Source organism: Manduca sexta, chromosome 24 (genome assembly GCF_014839805.1).
Source record: "Manduca sexta isolate Smith_Timp_Sample1 chromosome 24, JHU_Msex_v1.0, whole genome shotgun sequence".
NCBI lineage: Eukaryota > Metazoa > Arthropoda > Insecta > Lepidoptera > Sphingidae > Manduca > Manduca sexta.
In genome coordinates this window covers 1,765,551-1,789,848 of record NC_051138.1, presented here as the reverse complement: position 1 = coordinate 1,789,848, position 24,298 = coordinate 1,765,551, and the positions used below count along the sequence as shown (strand labels likewise).

Sequence of the window (24,298 nt, the reverse complement as noted above, 5' to 3'; positions counted from 1 at the left end):
CTGAGACGAACCCGTCACTCGCCTGATGGTAAGCGATACGACCGCCCATAAACAGTAGAAACACCATCCAACACCGTAAATAACAAAGTATTGTGTAGTATTCCACTGCGCTCGCCATCCTGAGACATGAGATGTTAAGTCCCACTACGTCCAGTTACACTGTACCTCAGTTCTCAATTATGTACTACTAAACCACTATAACGTTTTCCAACTTAAATATTCCCCACCACCGTTTAGAAGGCACAACGAGTGCACCGAAGCATCGCCATAACAAATTCAAATTGTCACCAAGGTCCGCACCGACGGAGCGCAAAATTTCAATGTACAGATGATTCCATTAATTAGGCACGCTGTACGTAGCAAGTTGAATAGCCAATTACATCGATAATTGGGGGTTGTGCAGGTGTCCTGGGACAAAGGCGCTGAGGCGCGGCGCGAGACATGACCGGGAAGATGTTTTTCGAATAAATATTTGGCAAAGTTTGAAAAACGTCGGGAGAAAACTAAAATATTTAAACCGCGATAAAATCCGATAAATACTATAATTTTAAGTTTTAATAAATAAAAGTCATATGTTATATTAATGGTGATATTTGTATTTTGAGGTTATGAAAGACATGAATTGTCAATTTTTAAGTGTATGGGTTGTCATGCAGTCAAATATAAAACAATAAAATGTATTTGAACGTGGTATTTGTAGTCGGGCAGCTAGTGCGTATCTCTATAAAATTTGATTGATGTCAAGAATCTTTTATTACAAATACGATGTTTAAAAATCTGCTGCATAATTTTGATCTGACACTACAAGAGTGCCTAAAACGCTATACGACGCCTGAGCCATATATTAAAATCAGTTAAAAAATTCATTATTTTCTATAGGAGCAAAGTATTAATCCAAGACTTGGTCTACCAGTGTGCTAAATATCATCAAAATCCATTTAGTAATTTCTGTGTTTACCTGGACAAACATTCAAACATTTTCGCAAATTTTCACAATTTTAATAAGAGACGAGATATACTTTATAATAATCTAAATAGTAGATGCTCGCTTTATTACTCATGGTCTATAAAAAACGTCCATAAATGAAAATTTATTTTAAAATTGTTTATGTTTATCGTTAATCGCTTTTAACTTGCACATGTCTCAGTGTGACGAATTCCCGGAGTTCTATTCAGTCGAACCAAGACACGAGCTTCGCCGAGTCGAGTGGTGAGTGTTTGGCGTTTAGGAATATAGAGATGTACGCTCTAAAATAATATTTTGAATTTAGAACCGTCTGTATTACTTAATTTTCTTTTTTTTAAATCTTCGTAAGCAGACTAATTAACTTACTGTAAGCCCTATTATGACTAACAATATGAGTCTTGGTACTTGAAAATAAGAACATTATTATTACCAGATTTTTTCCCACGGTTAAAGACAATTCAAATTAAAAACTACAACTTAAAATACATGCGTACACGTATTATACAGAATTGAACGTAAACCAAAAAGTAAACTATCATCCACCAATAAAATTCCAATTTCAAATTTCGAATACAAAATGGCCGCTAAGAACTTAACTGAGTGAAATTTATCAAATGCAATTGCTGAAATCGCACAGTTCAAGTGTGACGGCGAGGTGCATTCACGGGGCTAGTTGCACGTTTTAATTAATGCCGCCAAATTAATCTCTACACAGTGAGTGTGCGTTTGCGGAGCATGTCATTGTCAGCAGCCGGACGTGCTCTGCCCACTGTCCCCTGTCCGCCGTCTTTGAATTGATAAATTAATTGAATTAATAATTTTTGAAATTAGAATCGTTTTGTGAAGTACATATAAATTGTATTAATTAGGTTATTTTTTTATGAATTGTGATTTTATAAGATTGTTATTGTAGTTTATAATTTAAATTTGGTGTTCAATAATTTTGGATGTTTAGAATTTTTATTTGGTTACTAGCTGACCTGACAGACGTTGTCCTCTCTTTACTATGTATGCACGCGCGCATTGTGTCAATCGCTGACAGTTATTTCAAACTGCTGACAGTTATGTAAAATCAATATTGTCGTTAAGTTTCCTTACAGTTTCTAATTTTCCGCGCAATTTTTTGAATTTTTTCTTTCATAAGAACCTTCTCCTGACAATAACAAACACAACAACAACAAAAAATAGTGAAATCAGTCCAGCCGTTCACGCGTGATGGCATGACCAAGGGAAATAGGGATTAATTTTTATATATATAGATTGACAATTCATTTAGAAAATAATATTTAAAAAGTATCACTAAATATTTTATATAATGTTTGAAATTCTAAAATGATTACGAACTGTGAAAAAAGATGAATTTAAAAGCTAACATATTTTATTTTGATTACAGTAATCGTTGTCATATTGTTGAAAATGTAATCAAATTTATGAAAGTTCCTTTGGTTGTCAAACGAGAGAAAAAATGTTTCAACATTAGGACAAGGATAATTTGTAGAACTAAGTCTCCAATTCATTCGATGTTTCTTTGACCTCCATTTAAGATCGTATTATTTTATAATACTATATCATACATATAGTTCATATAATTTTATAATACTCTATAGTTCATAAAAACTAATTGGACCTAATGTGCAATGCCCACGCGCGTAGTAAAACTTAATTTAAGTAAAATCCACACCGAACCAATCAGAGTGATTGAATTGTCCCCGCAACAGTACCCCATAAAGTTTACCTTACCCCAAACACACGTGTAGACATGCCCTAAGTGATTAACCAAGTTTTTTTCGAGGGCACAGAAAGTTTCGCCTTTGTCGTCTGTTGTCTCATTTGTGTGTTGTTTTACGTGTAGACTCGAATTATGTTTGTGATCGACGTGTCGCGTCTATTGTGCCGTGTCTTGGAGATTCTTATAACTGTGTTAGCGGCACGAATGTTGTGTTTGATGTATAGTTAAGTTTTGAAGGGTAGACAGTGAAACAAATGGTATAGTAATACGGCGAGGTTTTTTTTAGCCGTAATGGCATGGCATGTCACGATACAAGATACAAATTCTTATTTTGAGTAACTCGCGTTTGTTTATGTAACTGATATACACATGAATATTTTATATACTATTGCTGGATTATAGACTTTCGGTCATACAACTCATGGCCAGTAATGCAACAAAGATGTTGCTTTCACTATTACCTCACAGTTTTTCCGAGACAGATCCTACTACGTTCCAATGAACTCATGCTGTACGTAAAACATTTCTACTACATGAAAAATAGCAACACTAACCCGAAGGCGAAAATATAGTCACAACATTACACCATTATCACAAACTTATTAATGAAATACTACATTCCGGTTAGTGGCTACACGTTTCTAATGTCCCTCCCCCCTCGCCCGCCAACTCCCACCCGCCTGCCCGCGGCGACGTTATATTTACCACAATTTCGCCACCACTAATCTGATAAGCGGTTGATGAGAGCCGAAATTCACTTTGTAACGTTCACACCAGGCTATGTTAAGTTTGGGGTATTGGGGTATGTTCGGAAAATGTTGAATTCTTTTTTTAAAAATTTATAGAGGTGTGTGTGTTGTGAAAGTGCTCGCGAATTCGATTTTTAAATTTAATCGCTTTTTTTAATTATGAAGATGTGCCATTATTAATTCATATGTTTCGTTCAGGAATCAGTCGATGTACTGAGAAACGTGCAGTATTTTAGCGCCCTTGAAAGGTCTCATCGACCTAACAAAATAAGTAAATCAAGTATATTGAATTTTCCTTTGAATAAAACATCTAAATTTATTTCAAAACAAATGCCACCTCAATTAAAAATAAACATGTTAATAAAGAGTCGTTGGGCGCTTGAATTAATTGCATTGGCCGAATTTGATGCGCCGTAACTGGACACCGGCAATTATAACTATTAAATGAAACCACCGTTCGCCTGGTTCCGACAACTGACAGCCTTCATCAACGGTAATAAATTACTTTAGTTATGGTGTGATGCGTGTGTTTGGGCGAGTGGACGGGCGAGTGAATGGTATGGCCACTGATGGTACTGTCACCAAGTTTGATTGTAAATTGTCAAGAAATTAAGTCTTATTAAGTGGTAATACGGCTTTTTTAATAAGGATAGGATCGTGAGCATAAAAATATATCACATACAACATCATGCATTTATCCCCGAAAGCCACCCACTTTTCACCAAGTGTGTTCCGTCCCATGATGTGATAGGGGGCGAGCCTATCGTAATATCGGGCACAAATTCCAGACTCCGGGCTGATACTGAGCAGAAAAACCCAAATATCACTTTGCCCAGAGGCAGTTAACATAAAAAATATATTAAAGTATTAATGTATGAAAATAAAACAATAATGCTATATGTATAACTTATTGTAATAAATAAAATAAATATTAAAAAATCCGTGTATTGCCTTATTCTCTAGTTACAGCTATTATTATAAAGCACGTAACATTTTATATAATTATAAAGGCAAAAGATCAAGAGATTTAATCATACACAGACACGATAAAGTACTTAGTATTATATTATACAGGTTTTAATTTTAAAGTTTAATAGTGTATCATATAATATACATAATATTTTACAGGTTGCCAAAATTTAAAGTTTTAACAGTGTATGTTATACATAATAATATAGAGTCACACGAAGCCATAATTCAAGTTACGCTTCTGTGAATATTATAATAAATCTAGCCTATAAACGTCACGTTGAGACGTCTTGCAGGAAGCGGGCCTGTGACTTTGAGGGCTTTGGCCTGTGGCTTACTGCGCCAGCTCTGTTTACTCGCATATTATCAATTATAAACTCTACGTTTACTGCGATAATGTTTAGAATAGCGTAGATAAGCGTGTTATTATAACTTCCTTTATTTATTACATTTTATTGTACATCAAATGTGAAAATACAAACATAAAATAGAAATAATAATAAAATTAACATAAAAGTACCATTGGCGGTCTTATCGCAGTCCACGATTGTTGTTTATCAATCAATTATTTTTTAATATATTAATTTGCCCTAACTTTTCTTTTTTTCCAGAAAAACCGTCTGAAATATAACTTAATGAATATAATATGCAAATTGAGTTGTTATTGGCTATCAAATTATTCTTAAATGCTATGGGTATAAATTGATAATATCTGTTACTAATCTATAAATTAAATAAAAAACAATATAATAACTTGGTGACGTTTGGTATTCAGAACCAAAATAATATTTTATTTAAAGGAAAGTCAACTATTTCATTTTTGAATAATACAAGAATAAATTTTTGTATGTTTTTTAACTTGTGATAAGACGTTAGGGAGTCGTCTGAAAATTTTATCCTTTCTCGTATTTTTCAGAAAAAGAAATCACAATTTCTCGTATTTATTTTTTAATTTTAATCATAATTATTACAAAAATCATATTAACATCTAAACATACCAAAGACAGAACATGTATTCCCCGAAAGGATATTTTTAAATGCAAACTAAACCCTCGAAGTTTCGAGATCACAACTCCCTAAGGAGGGATAATAAAACTTTGCACAATCATTAGTTCCATTTGTCCAAGATGTCACTATTGCGCGGGTGAGGGGGGGTTGGGAAGGGTTAGTTTGTTCATTTGATTCGGTTTGTGTTGGACTGTAGGCGGAATGTATTTAGACTGTGCTGTTTGCAGATCATTTTGTAGCATTGTGTTGTGTATAAAGTAATGGGTTTTTATATGATGTAGTAAATAGCCTTTAAATAGCAGTTTATTATAAATACATACATAGTATTTCCTTTCATGTCTAGGCAGACCTAGTCATTAATATTAATATTATATTGTATCGATTCGTAGCCGTATTTCGACCACGGCGGACAATCTGAACGGACACCTGCCAGGTACGTAGGAGATATTATAGAGCACAAGTGTGTACCTAGTCACAATTATTTTTGGTCAGACCCAGTATTCAAACCCAGGACCTCAGGGCGGTAGTCGTACTTGTACCGTGTACAATCACAACTATGCCAGCGAGGCAGTCAATATCGATAATTCCTCTTAAATAACCAAGTCTTCAATTAGGTATCATTTTGTCCACTTGCTATATATAACTCCAATGTGAGGTGGGTGTAATATTTTTCCGCATGTCTTACTTTGGTTCTCTCAGAAGATATTCCGAAAAAATCATGGTAAAGGAAATTTTGTGTTGTCAAACCTAGGAGTAAAGGCCACTGATCTTTTTTATTGCTTTGAATGACGAGACGAGCTTGCCGTTCGCCTGATGGTAAGCGATACGATCGCCCATAAAAAGTAGAAACATCATCGAACACCTTGAATTACAAAGTATTGTTTGGTATTCCACTGCACTCGCCATCCTTAGACATGAGATGTCCAGTAGTTACCACTGGCTATAAAGTCCTTAAACGGGAACACAACGACTACACATTGCTGCTTGACGGTAGAAATAGACATTCCAGTTGAACCTACTCAGGTGACTCTCACATAATATATAAGAGACCTTCCAGTCAACAAAATTAGATATGATAAATTGCAAAGCATGGACAACAAAGATAGTACGCAGAGATCCGGATGCAAACCGAATGTACCAATTAAAACGACAAGAACGCGATGTTATCACTAACCGATCAATGGAGCGATTAACCGAGGCTCGAACCCGGAACCATTACAGCCAGCGGCCCCGCGCCCGAATTAACTTTGTCATTAAAGGTTCGCGGGGACATAAATTCATTATTGAATTTCATAGTCTCGTATGAGCTCACTTTGGGTTCGATAAAACTTTGTTTCGTAATTAATTTTATCTCGAGTTTGTGACGTTTGGATTTTGAATATGTGACAAAATATTAAACAGATAAAGGATTAAGAACTTTCATGTAATATTATTTCGGTTTTGGTATTTGGTAAATTGCAGCAGACCACGGTGTTTTAGGTTCAATAGCCAGATTTGACAATACATGACTTTTTCTAACACGTGTTATTCCTACGTTAATATTATTGACATTATGTACAGACAAACAGACAATCTAATTTCTCATCGTTATTACTATAAAAATACGAAAGAAAATCAACCGTATATCTTATTTTGCTAACATCCAACTCCCAATAGTCATTCCACACGAATACAATGTGTCAAAGTAATGCGATAGTGTTCTGAGTACGGTATTATTTAGCTCCGAGCGAGAGGTCTAGAAAGGTTCTAGATTTGGTACAAGTCTAACAAATGCTCGTTAAATATTTTTTGTGTTAATGAGTTTTATCGTTCAATATAAAACTTTATTTGGGAGTGTATAATATTTTTTTCTTCTCTAGCACATTCATTTACACTTCGTAAAATGGTATACTGGCGGAGTTTATTGATATTTTCTCTTGACCACAGATTGATGCAGAGATAAACGGAGGTGTAAAATAAAAAAGTAGGTAACAACGCTAATAATAAAGTTCTCTATTGGCCTTTTTCATGCGTCTATCGAATAAGATGATATTAATAGACGCAATCAGTCTTACTTATAAAAAATTCGCAAAGCTTTGCTTAGTTAAAACACAAATTTTCTCGATCCGCTGTAATTCTTGCCTCTTAATAAAATTTTAACTAGGAAACCGGTAATGTTTTTGACAATTGTTTAAGCTATTCTTAACCACCTCTTAACACTAAAACAAGTTTATAAATAAGACTGATAATGTGTCATGATTTTAAACCGCATTGTTCAAAACATCACTCTACTGGTTTAAAACAGAAACCATTAAATCTGACCTTCCTTAAACCACTTAAATCGTGCCGTCAAATACGAAATTTAATTATTTATCAAACGATATGATGTTAAAGTGTATTTATTGTCTATAAACGTGAAATCATTGTAGGTACGTCTATAAATTGGGATTATGATCGATAAGGCGACGTCCGGACTACAATGTAAGAGGGAGAATAATGAATATGCTTAATAATAAGCGGCGATAGCTTAGTTGGTTGTGGAACGGACTGCTGAGACGAATGTCCGCAGGTTCAAATCTCAACGACGCACTCCTCTGACTTTTCTAAATAATCATGTGTGTATTCTTTGTGAATTAAAGCTTGCTTTAACGGTGAAGGAAAACATCGTGAGGAAACCTGCATACCTGAGAAATTCTCTATAGGAAAATTCGAGCGCGTGTGAAGTCTACCAATCCGCACTAGGCCAGCGTGGTGGACTAAGGCCTCATCCCTCTCAGTGGTAGAGGGGGCCCGTGTCCAACAGTGGGAGAGTATATAATACAGGGCTGTTATTATATTATATTATAATGAATATTCTTTGTATTTGACTGAACGGCAAATATACATAAGGTGAAAAATTTACATAAACCTTTTCTTTATGGGAATGATAGTGACCCTACTACACATGATGGGAAGTAGAGTGGGGTCCAATAGAATGTTGGTTGACGAGAGATGATTACCTCTCGACAGTCGATATAATTATGCCGGCCTGTTGGAACCGGATGTATATAGACTGATCCCAGAACGCGATGCAATTACGTGGACTACTATGGCGGGTTTTAACACTTTGTGTACTGTGGTCGCTATTCGGGTGGATATAAAATATATCCTACCACCAGTAAATTCAAGTCAAATTCAGTCATACTTTGGTGTTAACTGAAGTAAATCTACAAAGACTAGCATAATTCATAATATGACCGTCATAGAGCGGAACGTTCCTTATCGACTAACATTTTACGAATACCTAATGGACAGTATAGGCAAGACAATAAATTGATTCAATGCGTAACTCTTGCCAGTTGTTCTGTTAACGATAAAATTATTTTAGGTTTTAATGAAGCATCATATGTGTTAAACATATGTATGTGTTTGTCAGTGTAAAATGTATATGTTGTTGTTGTGTCTTAGCACAAAGCACTCTTAGGCATCCATCCTATAGTTAAGTTCTTTCAATTCTGCTATTGGACTTAACAAAACACTCGAAACTTCCGAAATTCATAAACAAATAATAGCCTCTTTACGAAGGGAAACTGCCAAAAACTGCCATTCCGCGGAACAGTTTTTTGCCGCTCCATGGAAACTGCTTACTCGACTCAGACGGTAAAAACTAGTTTATCCCGCTAACTGTGATGCCGTGAGTTGCACTAATAACTCAAACATTAGCCGGGCGAAGAAAATTGTACGTTCCTACATCCCGACATTCCCTTAGGTCCTGTTAGGGGGACGGATTAAGGAAGAATGGGGACGTGACCCCCATGTTTCGTGCTTGGGCAATTGTTTGTAATTGTTAATGCGGGTTGCAGATGAAAAAATAAGCTAAGTTAGTTTCGTTTAGCTTATATCATTAATTTAATAAATAACTTTTGCTAGCAATTCCACTGGTGTGAAAAAGTTTGTGTAAATTTCCCATTATATATTTACCCGGAATAAAAAGTAACCTATTTCTTTTCCCAAGGTCTTAAACTATTTCTATACCAAATTACATCAAAGTCGGTTCAGTGTTTCAGCCGTGTAACAGTCAGACAGAGAGACAAAGGCTATTTTTGAATTTCTAACATAAATATGGATATGGTTTACTGCTATACTCAAAAAATATATTAATTGCTGACTTGATTGCTACTACTATACCCATATTATCTGGTTTCTTTAAACCCAAAATTATTATCATTTAATGGATTTATACTAATTTATAAATACCTATATAAATCATACAGAACTTCGCAATCAAAAAGACCCCCAAAAACATCCCAAATCCGTCCCAAACGAAACGTTTGAAGACGCGTCGGAATGCCACGCGGTGCCTTTTCGTGCGCGCTGCCATCACAGTAGATTCCCACTTATAATTTATTAACAGTTCATAAGTGCTAAAATGTGTACATTCGTAAGTCCAATACGTGCTCGTTCTGTTAGTGAATTATTCAAGTATTCAACGCGTTCTGAATGTATATTTTGGCCTCTATTGTTTATTCTTCTTAAACAGCGTTTATTTGATACGGGATCTGTAATTTTGATTTAGGTGAGACAAAGTGTTTTCTGTTTCGAAAGTGTAATTTTAGTAAATTTTTTTACGATTTTCATGTTCCTTAAACGCGAGTTTTTAAATGCAGCTGGTCTAATAATAATAAACTAGATTAAATTTCATTATTTTTGAAGCTGATATTTATCAAGCCAAAAGAGTAGATTCATAAAAAAATTGAGAAATTTTTAAATCAAGAACGCGACTAGTAAGATGGGCCCAACGGTAAAAATACACCGGTCTTATACCCGGCCGCATATTATATCCCAATTATAATTTCATCCGGCAGGGGTCACAACGACCCCTTGTTATTCATAAATAGCTTAGCAGCCGAGGGTTTCCAATTCAATTTGCTTGGACCTTAATGGTTTTTAGTTCGACATTTTCGGACCCATAAGGCTAAAAGTTTTGTATAAGTGGTTCTCTTATGGTCGCTTGTAATTCTGTTTATGGCGTCACGTACGTAAAAAATTTCAAGGCTTTATCCGTGAAAGTGGAGGTCGCGTTTTGATTATAGATTACTCGTAGATGTGCTCTGTAGATGCATGTGGTATAGTAGTTGTATCAAATGAGAATGACAAGGTATTAAGTTCAATTAATTAAGGGGATGATTAGTTTTTCGTCACGTATATATAAGGATATTAAAAACTTACGTGTGATCGCGTCTATTTCCATCCTACTAAGGAACATAATCCAATGACGGACATATATTCTCCTGGCTTGCCACTAACGATTCTTTATAAGATCTCGGCCGGTAGCTCATTCTCATAAATCACTTTGTAGCGGCGTATTGATTGCCGCCACTGTAGAGGAACAGATGGTTGCGTTCTTCTATGGAAGGAAAAGATTTCCAGTCAGGCAAACGTTGTGCTTGACTGGCTGCGGTTCCTCCGACTGTCTTTGATCGTAAGAGGTATATATGCTGTGTGTCGCGCAAATTCTGCCATCGCAAGTCAGTATCGTCTACCGCCATCTACCGTCATTGCTGTGAGTTATCACTACGATTACGTCCATACCACCACATCGATCTTTTTAACCGACTTAAAAAAAGGAGGTCCTCAATTCGACTGTATTTTTGCAGTTCTGGTGATGTTGACAAGATGGTGGTGTATATTTATTCTGCTGCTACAACTTCACAGTATTCTATCACCTTTATCCCAACGTGGGTTCGACGTAAAATTTCAAGTAAGTTACAAAAATTACTTACATTGGGCCAAACAAATATAAACTAGATAGCATTTGTTTGCGCGTCAATCCGTTTCATTGCAAATAGAATGGGTTCTTTCGGACAGGTGCATTTTCGGACGGATGGGATAGATTTAAGCTCTATTGCATAGCTCTGCTCAATAGGTTTGCAGGTCACACGTGTTGAGTGAAAGATTTAGTAAGTGTTCTAAAATATACGGTGTAAATTATAACTTCCGATTATTCTGTTTTTCAATGGTTTTGACAAGATAACTAAAGCTGGATTAGAGTTTTTTTTATAAAAAATATTAGGTATATTTGGTTACATTAAATGATGCAGCTTCTGATAACTTTAGCTGATCTAATATACTTCATATTTTATCAGGTCTATAACGTAGCTATTTTGAAAATTACACTAGAGTTACTTTCTATATAATATTATGTTATTATTATGATTATGTTTTTTTATAAATTTCAGTCTGCTTCGCTGGCGTAGTTGTACTACGGCATAACTGCTTTACTGAAGTGTTAAGTAATATTGGGTTTTTTTACTCAGTATGAGCCCAGACTTTAGAATTTGTGCAAAATATGGCGACAGGCTTGCCCCCTATCATATCATATGGACGGAGAAAAGTTGGTACACCAGTTACGCCTCTGCCTACCTCTTTAGGGATAAACGGCGTGAGTGAGTGTGTAATTTTAGTTTCAAATGATTCCTTAACGCGCTATTCGTTCGACATCTGAAGAGCTAAGAAAGAGGTACCTCTGAAAAACAGTAACTAGGGTATACATGGACCATTATTAAAATACATTAAAAGAATGAAATTCGCGTACTGAAAATCTATATTCTTAAAAACTTAACTTCCAGACTTCACGAGACTGAATAAATTCTCAATATTTAAGGTTACTCCAAAACATAATGAAAATCCAATACACAAAACAGAAGTAAGTGATATAGTGTGGGCGCGCCCCCCGGGGGCTGTATGCATCGAACTCTTGAGAAACTTTTATATAGCAAGTTTCGACGCGGTTATAACTAAGATGGCCACCTCGGCGTCAACAGAGAGTGTCACCTTTCTTTTAAAAGTTTAAAATATTTACGACGGAAACTTTTCGGTCAGTACAAGAAATATTTGGAGAGTCGCATTCACAATTTATAGTTTGCGGAATCGCGAACTTTGTTATAGATGGATTGTGATTGTTTGTGCAATGGATTTTGAGGTAATATTTTTTGTATGAGCGATTTCTAAGAATTTATTGAATGTCGCCATGAAAAAGTGAAGTGAAAACTGTGATAGTTTTGTTAAAGTTGTCAGAACTTGTATGTTCTGCAATGGTGACAATATTAAATAATATTAAAATTTTATAATATTCTTAGATATTACAAAAGTCCTTTATCGCATCTGTTTAAACGCGATAAACTCAAGAAATACCAATAATATTTCGATTAAATTTTGTATGGACATAGTTTCAGACCTTGGGCAGGACGAGGGCTACTTTTAATCCCGGGAAAATATATAGCGGGACTTTTATACTTAGACAAACTGTTTCATACAAACAGAACCCCGAGAAAGGTAGTAAAATATACACATCTAAAAATAAAAATGAAATCAAGAAATTTATAAACCCAAATATTTTTATCAGCAGGCATATTATTTTTACAAACTACACATTACTTGTATCGTTTAGTTTTTAACTTTATGTACCAATGTACTTTCACAATTTAAAACGTCCATAACAATCCGTCCCCTACCCATTAGTGCGACTAGTTTAACACCGATCAATAAAGATAACTCTGTTGGTAAATAAAACGCTGACCGTTTGTATTTTTGTTTACTGTCTATACACGATGGCGGCGTCGAGGCAAACATTACACCTATTACTGCTGTTTACGACTTGTATTGCTATTTGTAGGGATTTTTTAGAAAAATATTAAAAAAAAAAAAGTTTTATAGTTCGAGTTTGAGCTTAGAACGGCAAATTAACAGTGTTTTGGATTCCTGAAATATTATTCATTCAACTGGAAATAAACATTTTAGAAAAATATTTAGAGTTCTTAAAGGCTTTATAGTTCGAGTTTGAGCTTAGAACGGCAAATTAACAAAGTGTTTTTGATTCCTGAAATATTATTCATTCAACTCGACATAATTAATTTGGAGCTTAGACCGGCAAATGAAGTCTTTTGGCCGCCTGAAATCTTATTCATTCATCTGGAAATGACCCATGACAAATATGATAACTTATCACTATCAATCTTGATTTCTACTATAGTAGTCTAGTACGCATTATTACTCTTAGGGTATACCCAGAGAGTAATAATGCGTAAGTTTAATTTAGTATATCAAACCAAAGTAGTCAAACTTTTACCGTTATAAATTTTAGTTATTGTATTTTTCAATAAAAATGCCATTTGAAATTACCAAACAAACGATCCATTACCAATGGTCCAATTTTAATAGCCATTGTAAAAGTAAAAGCAAAGCCATCTAACAAGCCCGATATCTGTCTACCTCCATCATAGCCGAGCGAGGGTATACGGAAAGTGGTTGGTAATGGAAAGAGACACGCAAACGTACTAATAGATGTCATTATTATATAGTTATATCATTATTACCGCCTTACTACATTTTAAGCTTGAATAATACATTAATTTGGGTTACGTGTCGTTTTTGCCCTGTTTCCCCTTTTTGAGTTCGAATGTGAAATATGAAATCTTTATTTGCTTTATATTGTTATCATAACTCATATTGTAACGGATATATTCAAATGTGCTTCCTGATTCGGAAATTATATCAGATTGATCTAATATAATTTATTTATAAAAATATTTATTTTACATTAAAATGAGTCTATCAGTGCTGTAATGTACAGTTTTTACAGTATTATAAAAAAACTAGGAAGATTTCCGTCATTAAAAAAATGTTCTCTAAATGTTCTCTTAAACTTAAAATAACTAGACTTGTATATCAAAGTTCAGATAAATTTCCAGCTTAGGTCATTAAAATCAAGAATTCCGTGTTAAGACTAGATGCGCTAACAAATATTAGACTAAGGAGGAGTAGGTGAAATTTTCTAAGGGAACTCGACACAACATGTTGGTCCTAATATGCATGAATGCTATCTGTAAATCATTCTAATGATAATTAGATTCCACAGAAATTAAATTTGCAATGAAAGGGTTATTAAGTTATAAGAATTTGAAATGTAACAACAGCAATTATTATGCACTTTGTTTGCAAATATGGACAAATAATAATAAAGAATGGACAAAGCTTAATACATTAATACATTTTTAAAACAGTCAATCATACGAATACCCAATGTAGTATGTACATCCTGCAATATTTTCTCAAATTAAAAACAAAACAAAGCAGAAATTCCAGCCCGTAATTAAATAAAACCATGTCAATGTGAATGATTGATTTCGGAATCCGTACGCGGCGGCCGGTAAATAACTTCAAAGTGATTTTTGATTGATTGGAAGCATACATTTTTAATCTCACATCAGTTCGCCTGTTTAGATTATTGAATATCGTATGCACGGTTTGTCAGATGAACCGATGTGGCCCGTTGTTTATATATATTAATTAATATATAAATATTTTATAGCATAAACAATAACACATTAACTAAACCATTCAAAATAAACGATCTATAATCAAATTAATCCAGCAATCAACAGAACAATATTCCCCTGACTATAACGTAGCTGTGCTACGACGCTACGTTGCTACGAGCACGGAGCTACGACGTGCATCGGATGCTAATTGCTTGCAACTATTTAATAATCAGTCTTGAACGCGACCTGGTCTACAAGATTGACGTAATCTTTGCTTTTACGACCGTCAAGACGTGGTCTCTGAGACTTTGTTACTAAATTATTTATCTTTGGATATAAGATATAGGATTATTTATGACACTAGAAATAAATATGTTTATATGGATTGAAATAATGATGAGTTTGATTGATGGATTTTTTAATCCGTCACGGAACAGTGAACACACTGCACCTACTGGTCAGTAGAGTGGGGTCCAATAGAATGTCGGCTGACGAGAGATGATTACCTCTCGGCAGTTGATACAGTTATGACGGCCTGTTGGAACCAGATACAATTTTAATTGTTTAGGAAGACGGTAGATCAAGTTTAACTACTGGTCATTTAATGTTAACAATTAACATCTAATACTTAAAATCACGAGTGTTATGCAATTATTTACTTTATTGTATAATTAAAATATCACTTGTCAATGGGCAGGCGTCGCCTAGGTAACCAGTCTGCTCATATTGCTATCTTAATTTACTGTTTGTCATTTTATCTATATTGCAAAGTTCCATCACAACACTCGTAAATCAGGCACTGAGTTATAAAACGGTACGTGTTACTAACAGGATGTAGGCGCGGATATCCGGCCAGGGGAAGCACAGGACACTCTTTAATTAGTTTAGTTACATATCCGTGGCAAACGGATTTCCACGCGGAAATTCCAGGGAAAAACGAGTTCGAGGGAATAGGCTTTGGTTTAGGCTTAAATATATGTAGAGCAGGCATGTATGTGATGCGGGAATAGCTAGGATAAAGGATTATTAATTTAGATTAATAAGTTTAATTAAAAGGAAAACACACTCATCGAGTTAAAAATATTTTTTTTAATTGCTGAACTATATAAATGAGGAGACGGATATAAATAGTAGAAACACCATCCAACACCTTAATTATTTGTATTGTTTGGTATTTCACTGCGCTGCCATCCTGAGACATGAGATGTTAAGTCATATTATGTCCAGTAGTTACCACTGCTTGCAATGTAATTCAAACCGGCTGAAATACAAGAGTGACTACACAATCCTGCTTGGCGGCAGAAATAGACATTGCGGTGATACTTGCCCAGGCGAACTCTCGCATTTGAGAGACCTACAACCAGTAAAACAAGTAATATAAGTGAATAATTTAATATAAGTTTAGCCAAATTCTGTTGAATGCAATAAAAAATAATGTCCATCATGTTAAAAACATCCAAAAAATCCAAAAAATAGTTCTATTCATAATTTTTTGGGCTTAAAAAACTTAAAAAAAAACAGTCTGCAACTTACTTTCTTTCAGTGTCATTGTCAATATGAAATGTCTGCACAGCTACTCACTTGCACTCAAAAAGAATCCTTAAATACGTGCAAAGATTTAATTTGTCTTTGAGCTTGGGTCGGCAGGAGCAGCGTAATCCTGGATTTTATGACCGAGGACCGTCTGTGATTTTAAACATGTTGAAAATTAAGGAGTGTGTAGACTAATATATGCGAAAAGAGAATATGTTGAAATGACCCTTATTTTGTGTACAATTTGGTTCGACTTTGAATGTCAGTCTTTTCAATTATATTGTGGGCTTGGGTGTGATTTTTGTTCTGGGTTCAATTTTAAGCAACTTAAAATTTTGATATTTTTATAAAATGATTATTAGCAAAGAGTTCATAATCATAATCTATAGTTGAATGCCTTTGATTATAAATCATTCACGCTGCGAGAATCTTAATTATACTACGATTTAGAGTTCTCTAAAATAACATTAATTATGTCAATACGAATATCGAAATCGTAAAGTAAATTAACAAATTGAGTGTAATAAAATAAAGTGCAAAACACAATACCATTAACTAAAATTACACGAAAACCAACACAATTACCCGACAAGTACAACTTCCTAAAACATACAACGATATAATTAAACGGTTGAGTTAAAAATTACAGACGCCATTAGTTAATAGTCAACACTTATTCGGATTAGTTTGGCACGCGAGTCCATGTTAATTTAACGACTATGAGTTTGGTAATTATTTATGAGTTACTGTTAAGGCGGACGTTAATATTTGTAAGTTATGTAATACGAAAAATTTAATATAGTTACAAACATCATTATTTTTTTGTGAATTATACTGCCGTATAAATAATAATAATATCAGCACTGTATTATATACTTGCCCACTGCTGAGCACGGGCCTCCTCTACTACTGAGAGGGATTAGGCCTTAGTCCACCACGCTGGCCTAGTGCGGATTGGTAGACTTCACACACCTTCGAAATTCCTATAGAGAACTTTTCAGATGTGCAGGTTTCCTCACGATGTTTTCCTTCACCGTTAAAGCGAACGATAAATTCACAAAAGCGCAAAAGCGGTATGTCAAGGAAACCTTATTTCGAGATAATCGAAGTTACGTAAACATAGTTTTATAGTTTTGAATGTTAAACTGAGATAGAGACACTCTTTAGGTTTTTTTTAATAAGTTCTAAACAAAATACCGTTATTTAGGTAAGTTGATCGAATGGGTATTTCTTTAAGCTATCTGGCGACATAAAAATCAAGATGTTAATATACCACTTTTGAGCTTAGCACGGCAGTATAGTTTTCGTAAAACTTAAAAATATAATTCCCACCTTATACTCAAAAATACCTAGCAGCTGTTTCAAAATATAGTCTTATATATTTTAGTTTCGAATATCAAAATGTCCTACCCTAATAAAAACAATACATATTTGATGCACTCGTGCGTCGAAAATGTAGTAGTGCTGTGTAATTAATTTATCGACGAGTTATCAATGTTTCATGAATAATAACGTGTCGATAGTGGCCACGATTAGATTGTCCACCGCGTACCAACTTTCACTATGTCCATTTTAATATTAATCTAATTTTAATACAACCGTTATTAGTGTTGGCGCATCACTGTTTGCTATAAACTATATTTATGATTATAAATATTACCGGGATGAAACGCATTATAAAATTGACGTGATTGTTTATTTCTTTTTTGGTTATTTCGTCCGCCATTACTAAAATATAAAACTAATAAACTATTTCAAAAGTACTTTGTTGCTAGTAGGATATATTTTATATCCACCACGACCACCGTACACAAGGTGTTAAAACCCGCCATAGTGTCCCACGTAAGTGTGTCGCGTTCCGGGATCAGTCTGTGTATATCCGGTTCCAACAGGCCTGTATAATTGTGTCGACTGTCGAACGGTTATCATCTCTTGTCATTTTATTGGACACCACTCCACTTACCATCAGGTGTAGCGGTGTAACATTAATGTGCTTGTATAAAAATAAAAAGTAGTGGAACAAATATAAATCCCTAACAAAATACACGCGTTTTAAATAAATTCAACCTAATTTATTACAATCAACAGTAAAATGTCGATAAAAAGTAAATACACAAAGGATATAGCCGATTTAAAGTTTAAAATTTCTATTTATTTTTGTGGTAGAATAGCCTTCGTATACAATTGTGTAAGGCCTTTACTGCTCGAGAAATCCATGTAAACAAGTTATATGCATATTGTTCCGCCATTAGCAATGTAGGTTGGAGTGACCATGTCAAGGCTGGTGACGTCATGAGCTAATATGAGAATGCTAATGTCTAAGGGCCTGTGAATGCTCAAGTGAATTGTCGCCATTTATTAGACAGCAAATGTAGACAGAATTAGATTAACATTTTGAGAGTTCGACACAGTGACTTTTGTATGGTACTCTAATATATTTTCAATAATAGTATTTATTGATTATTAGCAAATGTGGCTTCGATTTGCAATTCAATAAATATTTTTTAATATATATTTTTAATTCTCTTCCTTGGTGTTGTGATACGACTGTAAAGATAAAGTGATATTGGCTTTTTCTTCTCAGTATCAGTCCGGAGTTTGAAATTTGTAGCAGATATGACAATAGTGCCTTGTCACATCACTTTCTTCGATCGACAGTGATCGAAGGAAGAAATACACACGGCGAAAGGTGGGTATACCAGTAACGTCTCTGCCTGCCCTTTCGGGGACAAAAAGCGGCGAGTGTGTGAGTATATTTAGTAATATTTTATTAGAGTATTTGTAAAAGTTAGTTATATTTTTTATTATTGGATTAAAGTATATAATTAAACGCACTTTGTAAGTAATTTCATAGCATTATGCATTTCTTATTTTATTTTTATTAAAACAAGTTAATCTCAAGATTATTAACCCCGTAGTCTTCAAGATACCAGTTAAATTAATAAATCTGAATTTTCGCTAATAAGAAACAGAGATATCATATTTACAGTAGATAATACCGGTTTGCATTTATATCGACGGCGCCCGAGTTTGAATCATTCCCGGATCCACTAACTTATTCCATGTTTAAGTTTCGATAATTTCCTACGGGATTGAGGGATATATTTGACGATGGCCACCAACTGTGAATTATTAACCCCCGCCCGCCCGCTGGGTCATTTAGACCCCAAAATTAAATTAGAACACACAAGGTATAATTGTCAAATTCTAAGATATGGATTTGTTTGATTAGGTTAAATTAATTTATGTTTGTCTTTATTTTATTTAGATATGATTTAAAGTAGGGCCGATGACGCTTACGAAAGAAAACTTTATTTTTTTATTAGAAATAAAATCTCTAAAGAATATAGAACCTCTTTTATATTATTTGTTTTTTTTTTTTTTTTTTTTTTAATAAAAATCTCGAAAGATTGTTGAATCAGTTTTATATAACCTGTATAAATAAATTGATGTCCCGTACTACAATCTGTTATCATTGTATGTCAAAAAACAATAGCTATATCAAGCAACCCATTTATGACAGTAAAAAATAAAGGCCACATTTACCCTCTCCGATTAATCCTTTAAAGGTAACGTTTCAGACGAAGAAACCACTCTATTCTTAACCGCCCATGAATGTTGTAAAAGTAACGTCGGCTCTAATTGGCCTACGGAATGGTGGAGTCGTTGCATCTTTAATGTCCAATTCGGCCCGCTGTCAATGTACTTAGTCTGGCCATAAATACTGTTACACTTAATTATAAAAAAATATTACATTTGAATTTCGAATCTGTCATTTTTATACGATTGTTCATTGTGTTTTCTCATTTTGGCGCCAATACATTGTAAAATATTTTGCGATATTAAAATGGTGTGGGGTGATAAAGAGAACCGAATCGCTGTGATAGCATTACACAAAGTAGGTATGGAGCCAAATGCAATTTTTAAAACTCTCCATACACTTGGTATTAGTAAAATGTTTGTGTACCGGGCTATTAATAGGTACAATGAGACCTCCTCTGTTTGTGACAGAAAAAGATCTGGCCGTCCACGTAGTGTTCGTACGAAAAAGGTGGTCAAAGCAGTAAGGGAAAGAATTCGAAGAAATCCTGTCCGAAAGCAAAAGATTTTATCTCGGGAAATGAAGATAGCACCTAGAACCATGTCGCGTATTTTAAAAGATGACTTAGGACTTGCAGCCTATAAGAGACGCACTGGCCATTTCTTAACTGATAATTTAAAGAAGAATAGGGTGGTAAAATCGAAACAACTACTGAAGCGGTACGCAAAGGGAGGTCACAGAAAAATTTTGTTTACGGATGAGAAAATTTTTACAATTGAGCAACATTTTAACAAACAAAATGACCGTATTTATGCTCAAAGCTCTAAGGAAGCTTCCCAATTAGTCGACAGAGTGCAACGTGGACATTATCCGACTTCAGTGATGGTTTGGTGGGGTGTTAGCTATGAAGGAGTGACTGAGCCATATTTTTGTGAAAAGGTATCAAAACATCGGCACAAGTGTATCAAGATACCATTCTTGAGAAGGTAGTTAAGCCCCTTAACATCACCATGTTCAATAACCAAGTATGGTCCTTCCAGCAAGACTCGGCGCCGGGTCATAAAGCTCGGTCCACGCAGTCTTGGTTGGAATCGAACGTTTCGGACTTCATCAGAGCTGAAGACTGGCCGTCGTCTAGTCCCGATCTTAATCCGCTGGATTATGATTTGTGGTCAGTTTTAGAGAGTACAGCTTGCTCTAAACGCCATGATAATTTGGAGTCCCTAAAACAATCTATACGATTGGCAGTGAAGAATTTTCCCATGGAAAGAGTGCGTGCTTCTATTGATAACTGGCCTCATCGTTTAAAGGACTGTATTGCAGCCAATGGAGACCACTTCGAATAAGCTTTTTATATTTTTAATTGTTTTATATTTATGTATTAAACTGACACACTGTAAAAGTAATAAATGTTATTTGCAGTTAACAATTTTCTTTTTTCTTTATTACAATATTTATGGCAAGACTAGGTATATGTCATTTGTTTTGACATTTGTGAAATAATGATGGCGGCCCTTACTGGCCCTCGGTCTGCCGATACCTCCGCGTCATATTTAATTTTGGGTCATCGATTTGCGGCGAAGGGTTAGGTTTGGTACGGATTTTATGGTGGAACTATTTTGGATGCGCTATGTTGTGTCAGATGTCCTTTAAATTCATTTAGGGTATTTATAGCAGCTATTTATAGATTGTTTTTCTCAGTATGGTTTCTGAGGCGATTTTTAGGTTCGTTTTGTCATTCATTTCGAATTAATCCTACATGAGACATGGACTTGGTCTAACACATATACAGCTCTTTACACAATCATTTCAAAACCCATCTTATCAGGCAAATACAATCTAAGGTGAGTTTAAATTTAAAAATAACTGTGGATTGAACTTCCAATCATTTTGCCACAACTCAAATCAAAAAGTTACAAGAAATTTCGCTCCATCATAAATCCGCACAAAGTCGCGAGCCTCAGACAGTCATTAAGTGGGGGAATCGTTGTACATTGCTCAAATAAGATAAGGTAAGCGTCGGTAAAACGTCGACTCATGATCAAAATGCTGGCCCATAAATTATGAGTTCACATTTCGAGAAGCAATCGGGCTCGAAACACCCGGACTCTTGAGCGTCTGACGGGGCTTTTCGTCACGGTGGAAATTTATACGAAAAATTATGTAATTAGTTGAGGTATCTTTTGTGAATAAAAAAATTGGTTAGGGTTTAGGCTGTAAACTTCAGCGTTCGATTTGGGCGGAGAAATTATATTTGTGCGAGTTTTTAGATCTGATATATACTTGTAAGTTATCACGCTCGCACTTTTGCTCACAACTATATTTCAAGTATGATTTATTTTGTAGCCAATTTTTATACTGGTTTGACCGAAGAATTTCGTTTTCATGTTATCTTTGTTACATATAAAATAATATACAAAAGGAAATGATCTTACTGAGGTCGGTGTAATTCTCGTCTCATACCCTTTTCAGTAGAGTTTTTATATCAAATACAAAGGTTCCATAATTAAATTGAATGGAGTAAATAAAAAAAAAATATAATTCTTTATTGTAGCTTAAGTTATAGTTTATACTAATGATACAGTTATAATTATCATATTGGGCTTTGTGAAATGGTATAAATATATTTCTATTCACATAAAATTATACAATATAAAGATCGTAAATAATCATTCGTTTTCTTGTGTTTCATAAAAAAATACAATGTAAGAGTGGTAGCGATAATAAATAAAACAGTAAATCTTAGCGTCAAGCGTCAGATGAGCGTCAGGAACTTGAATGCCATTACTCGTCATAATTTCTATTTGTAAAAGATAGTTGAATTACTAGCGTCGCCAACACCCGTGTATTTCTTTGTAGTTGCATTACTAACGCGCGCACCTGACGCTGACGCCATGGAAGTTACAAAATTAAATTTATTAATTTCTAAACTTAATAATTAGTGGTAGAGTTATAGTAAAATTAGATAAGACAGTTTAAACTCTCTAGAAACTATACATATGGTTTATAATTAGGTAAAATACATAAAAACCACATACCTCCTCTATTTTCGCTGTCCGCCGGTTTCACCTGTATTGCTCGGTTCATCTGTAAAGACCAAAATAATATATTAGCAAAATTGGATTTGATTCGATGAGCGCAATTCTTTCCAAGAACATAAATTTTCTAAAATGTCAATTTTCAAGCTCTCTAAATTATCAAATAATCCTAAGTAGTCAGTTTGCTTTATAAATATTTTCAATTGTACTTATATGTTAATACGTAGACAATGGTGTGGGCTATATGTTTGTATATTTGTTTAGTCTAAAATTAGTTTATAGCATGTAACCTTTTTTGTCCCTAAATATATATGTATAAATATATGTAGAATATAGATGTAGAATCCAAAATATTAAACGTCATTTTCTAAATGAAAGACAGAACTACAAATAACTATCGAATATTGATACATGATCCGAATTTATATCCAGCATTATGGCGAAGCGTCCACACAACCCGATTCCTACTGTCTTCCCTTTTAGGATTATTTACTTTTGTCTTAGTTTTTGTTTTCTATTAAATTGGCCGCGATATGTTAACTTTAAAGCATTTTTTTGTCTCGGGTTACATTTAGAAAAATTTCACCCTCCACCACTGTCTAGCATAGATTGTTATCCTGATCAAAATGTTTCTTTTTTTTTCATTCATTTGCCCACCTGAAAATCGAATCCAAAACCTCCAGTCAACGCTGCCATTATATTATTTTTCGAGCCACCGTCACCCGCAAGCGATGAACGTTAATTCGCGTTCAGTTAATGTATTCTAAAATAAACTGGCTGGTTGACGGGTTTTGCATAATTAATCGGGCGCGAGTTGGTCGCGCGTTGGTTTTTACTTGCAACCGCTAGACTGGGGTTAATGAAGATTAAGTTTTTTTATTATTTATTAATACTAGATTTGGTATAGTGGTAGTGGCAAGGTACAGCTTCGAATCTAATGGGGTAATATTGAAAACAATAAGATCTGAATAGAGTAGGTGGAGAGAGATTATATCTAGACACAAAAATTATACTAAATGTTTTCTGACGTTACTTAAAATAGCCGAAATGGTAAATGTATATTATTCCAACAATAGGTTTGCCGTTATTATTATTTTTTTACATTGATATTATGTTAATTTAAAATTTGAAGGTTACTTGTAACGCTAAATGAAGGACAAAATACTATATTTAATTATTATATTGTAGATACTATGTTTAACATTATGTTGTGCATAATTAAATGATGTGATTCGCTAGATATTATGCCTTAGTAGCCCAAGAGTACGTCCATTTCCTTTGTATATTTATACGGACATAAGACAGTGAGCATGCATTAATGGTCAGTATAATATTAGTATTAAAGGAACAACTTGCTCTTTCCAAACACACACATAACGCTTTTATCTTTGAAGGGGCAGGCAGAAGAGAAACCAGTGCACCCACTGTTCGCCACGTATGTTTAATAGGGCGATCTCCATATCAGGCACAAAAAAAATATTGGATA

General features: G+C 34.5%; 1 protein-coding gene across 1 annotated transcript in view; it reads right to left on the bottom strand.

Moving 5' to 3' along the window:
- The window catches only part of LOC115451816 (CUGBP Elav-like family member 4), a 188,420-nt gene extending 165,444 nt beyond the window's left edge, over positions 1–22,976 (bottom strand). Inside the window, exon 1 of the mRNA XM_037442258.1 lies at positions 22,813–22,976. Coding sequence (XP_037298155.1) covers positions 22,813–22,861 — 49 coding nt within the window. The 5' untranslated portion in view covers positions 22,862–22,976. The remainder of the gene's footprint in view (positions 1–22,812) is intronic.
- Between the last annotated feature and the right edge of the window lie 1,322 nt (positions 22,977–24,298).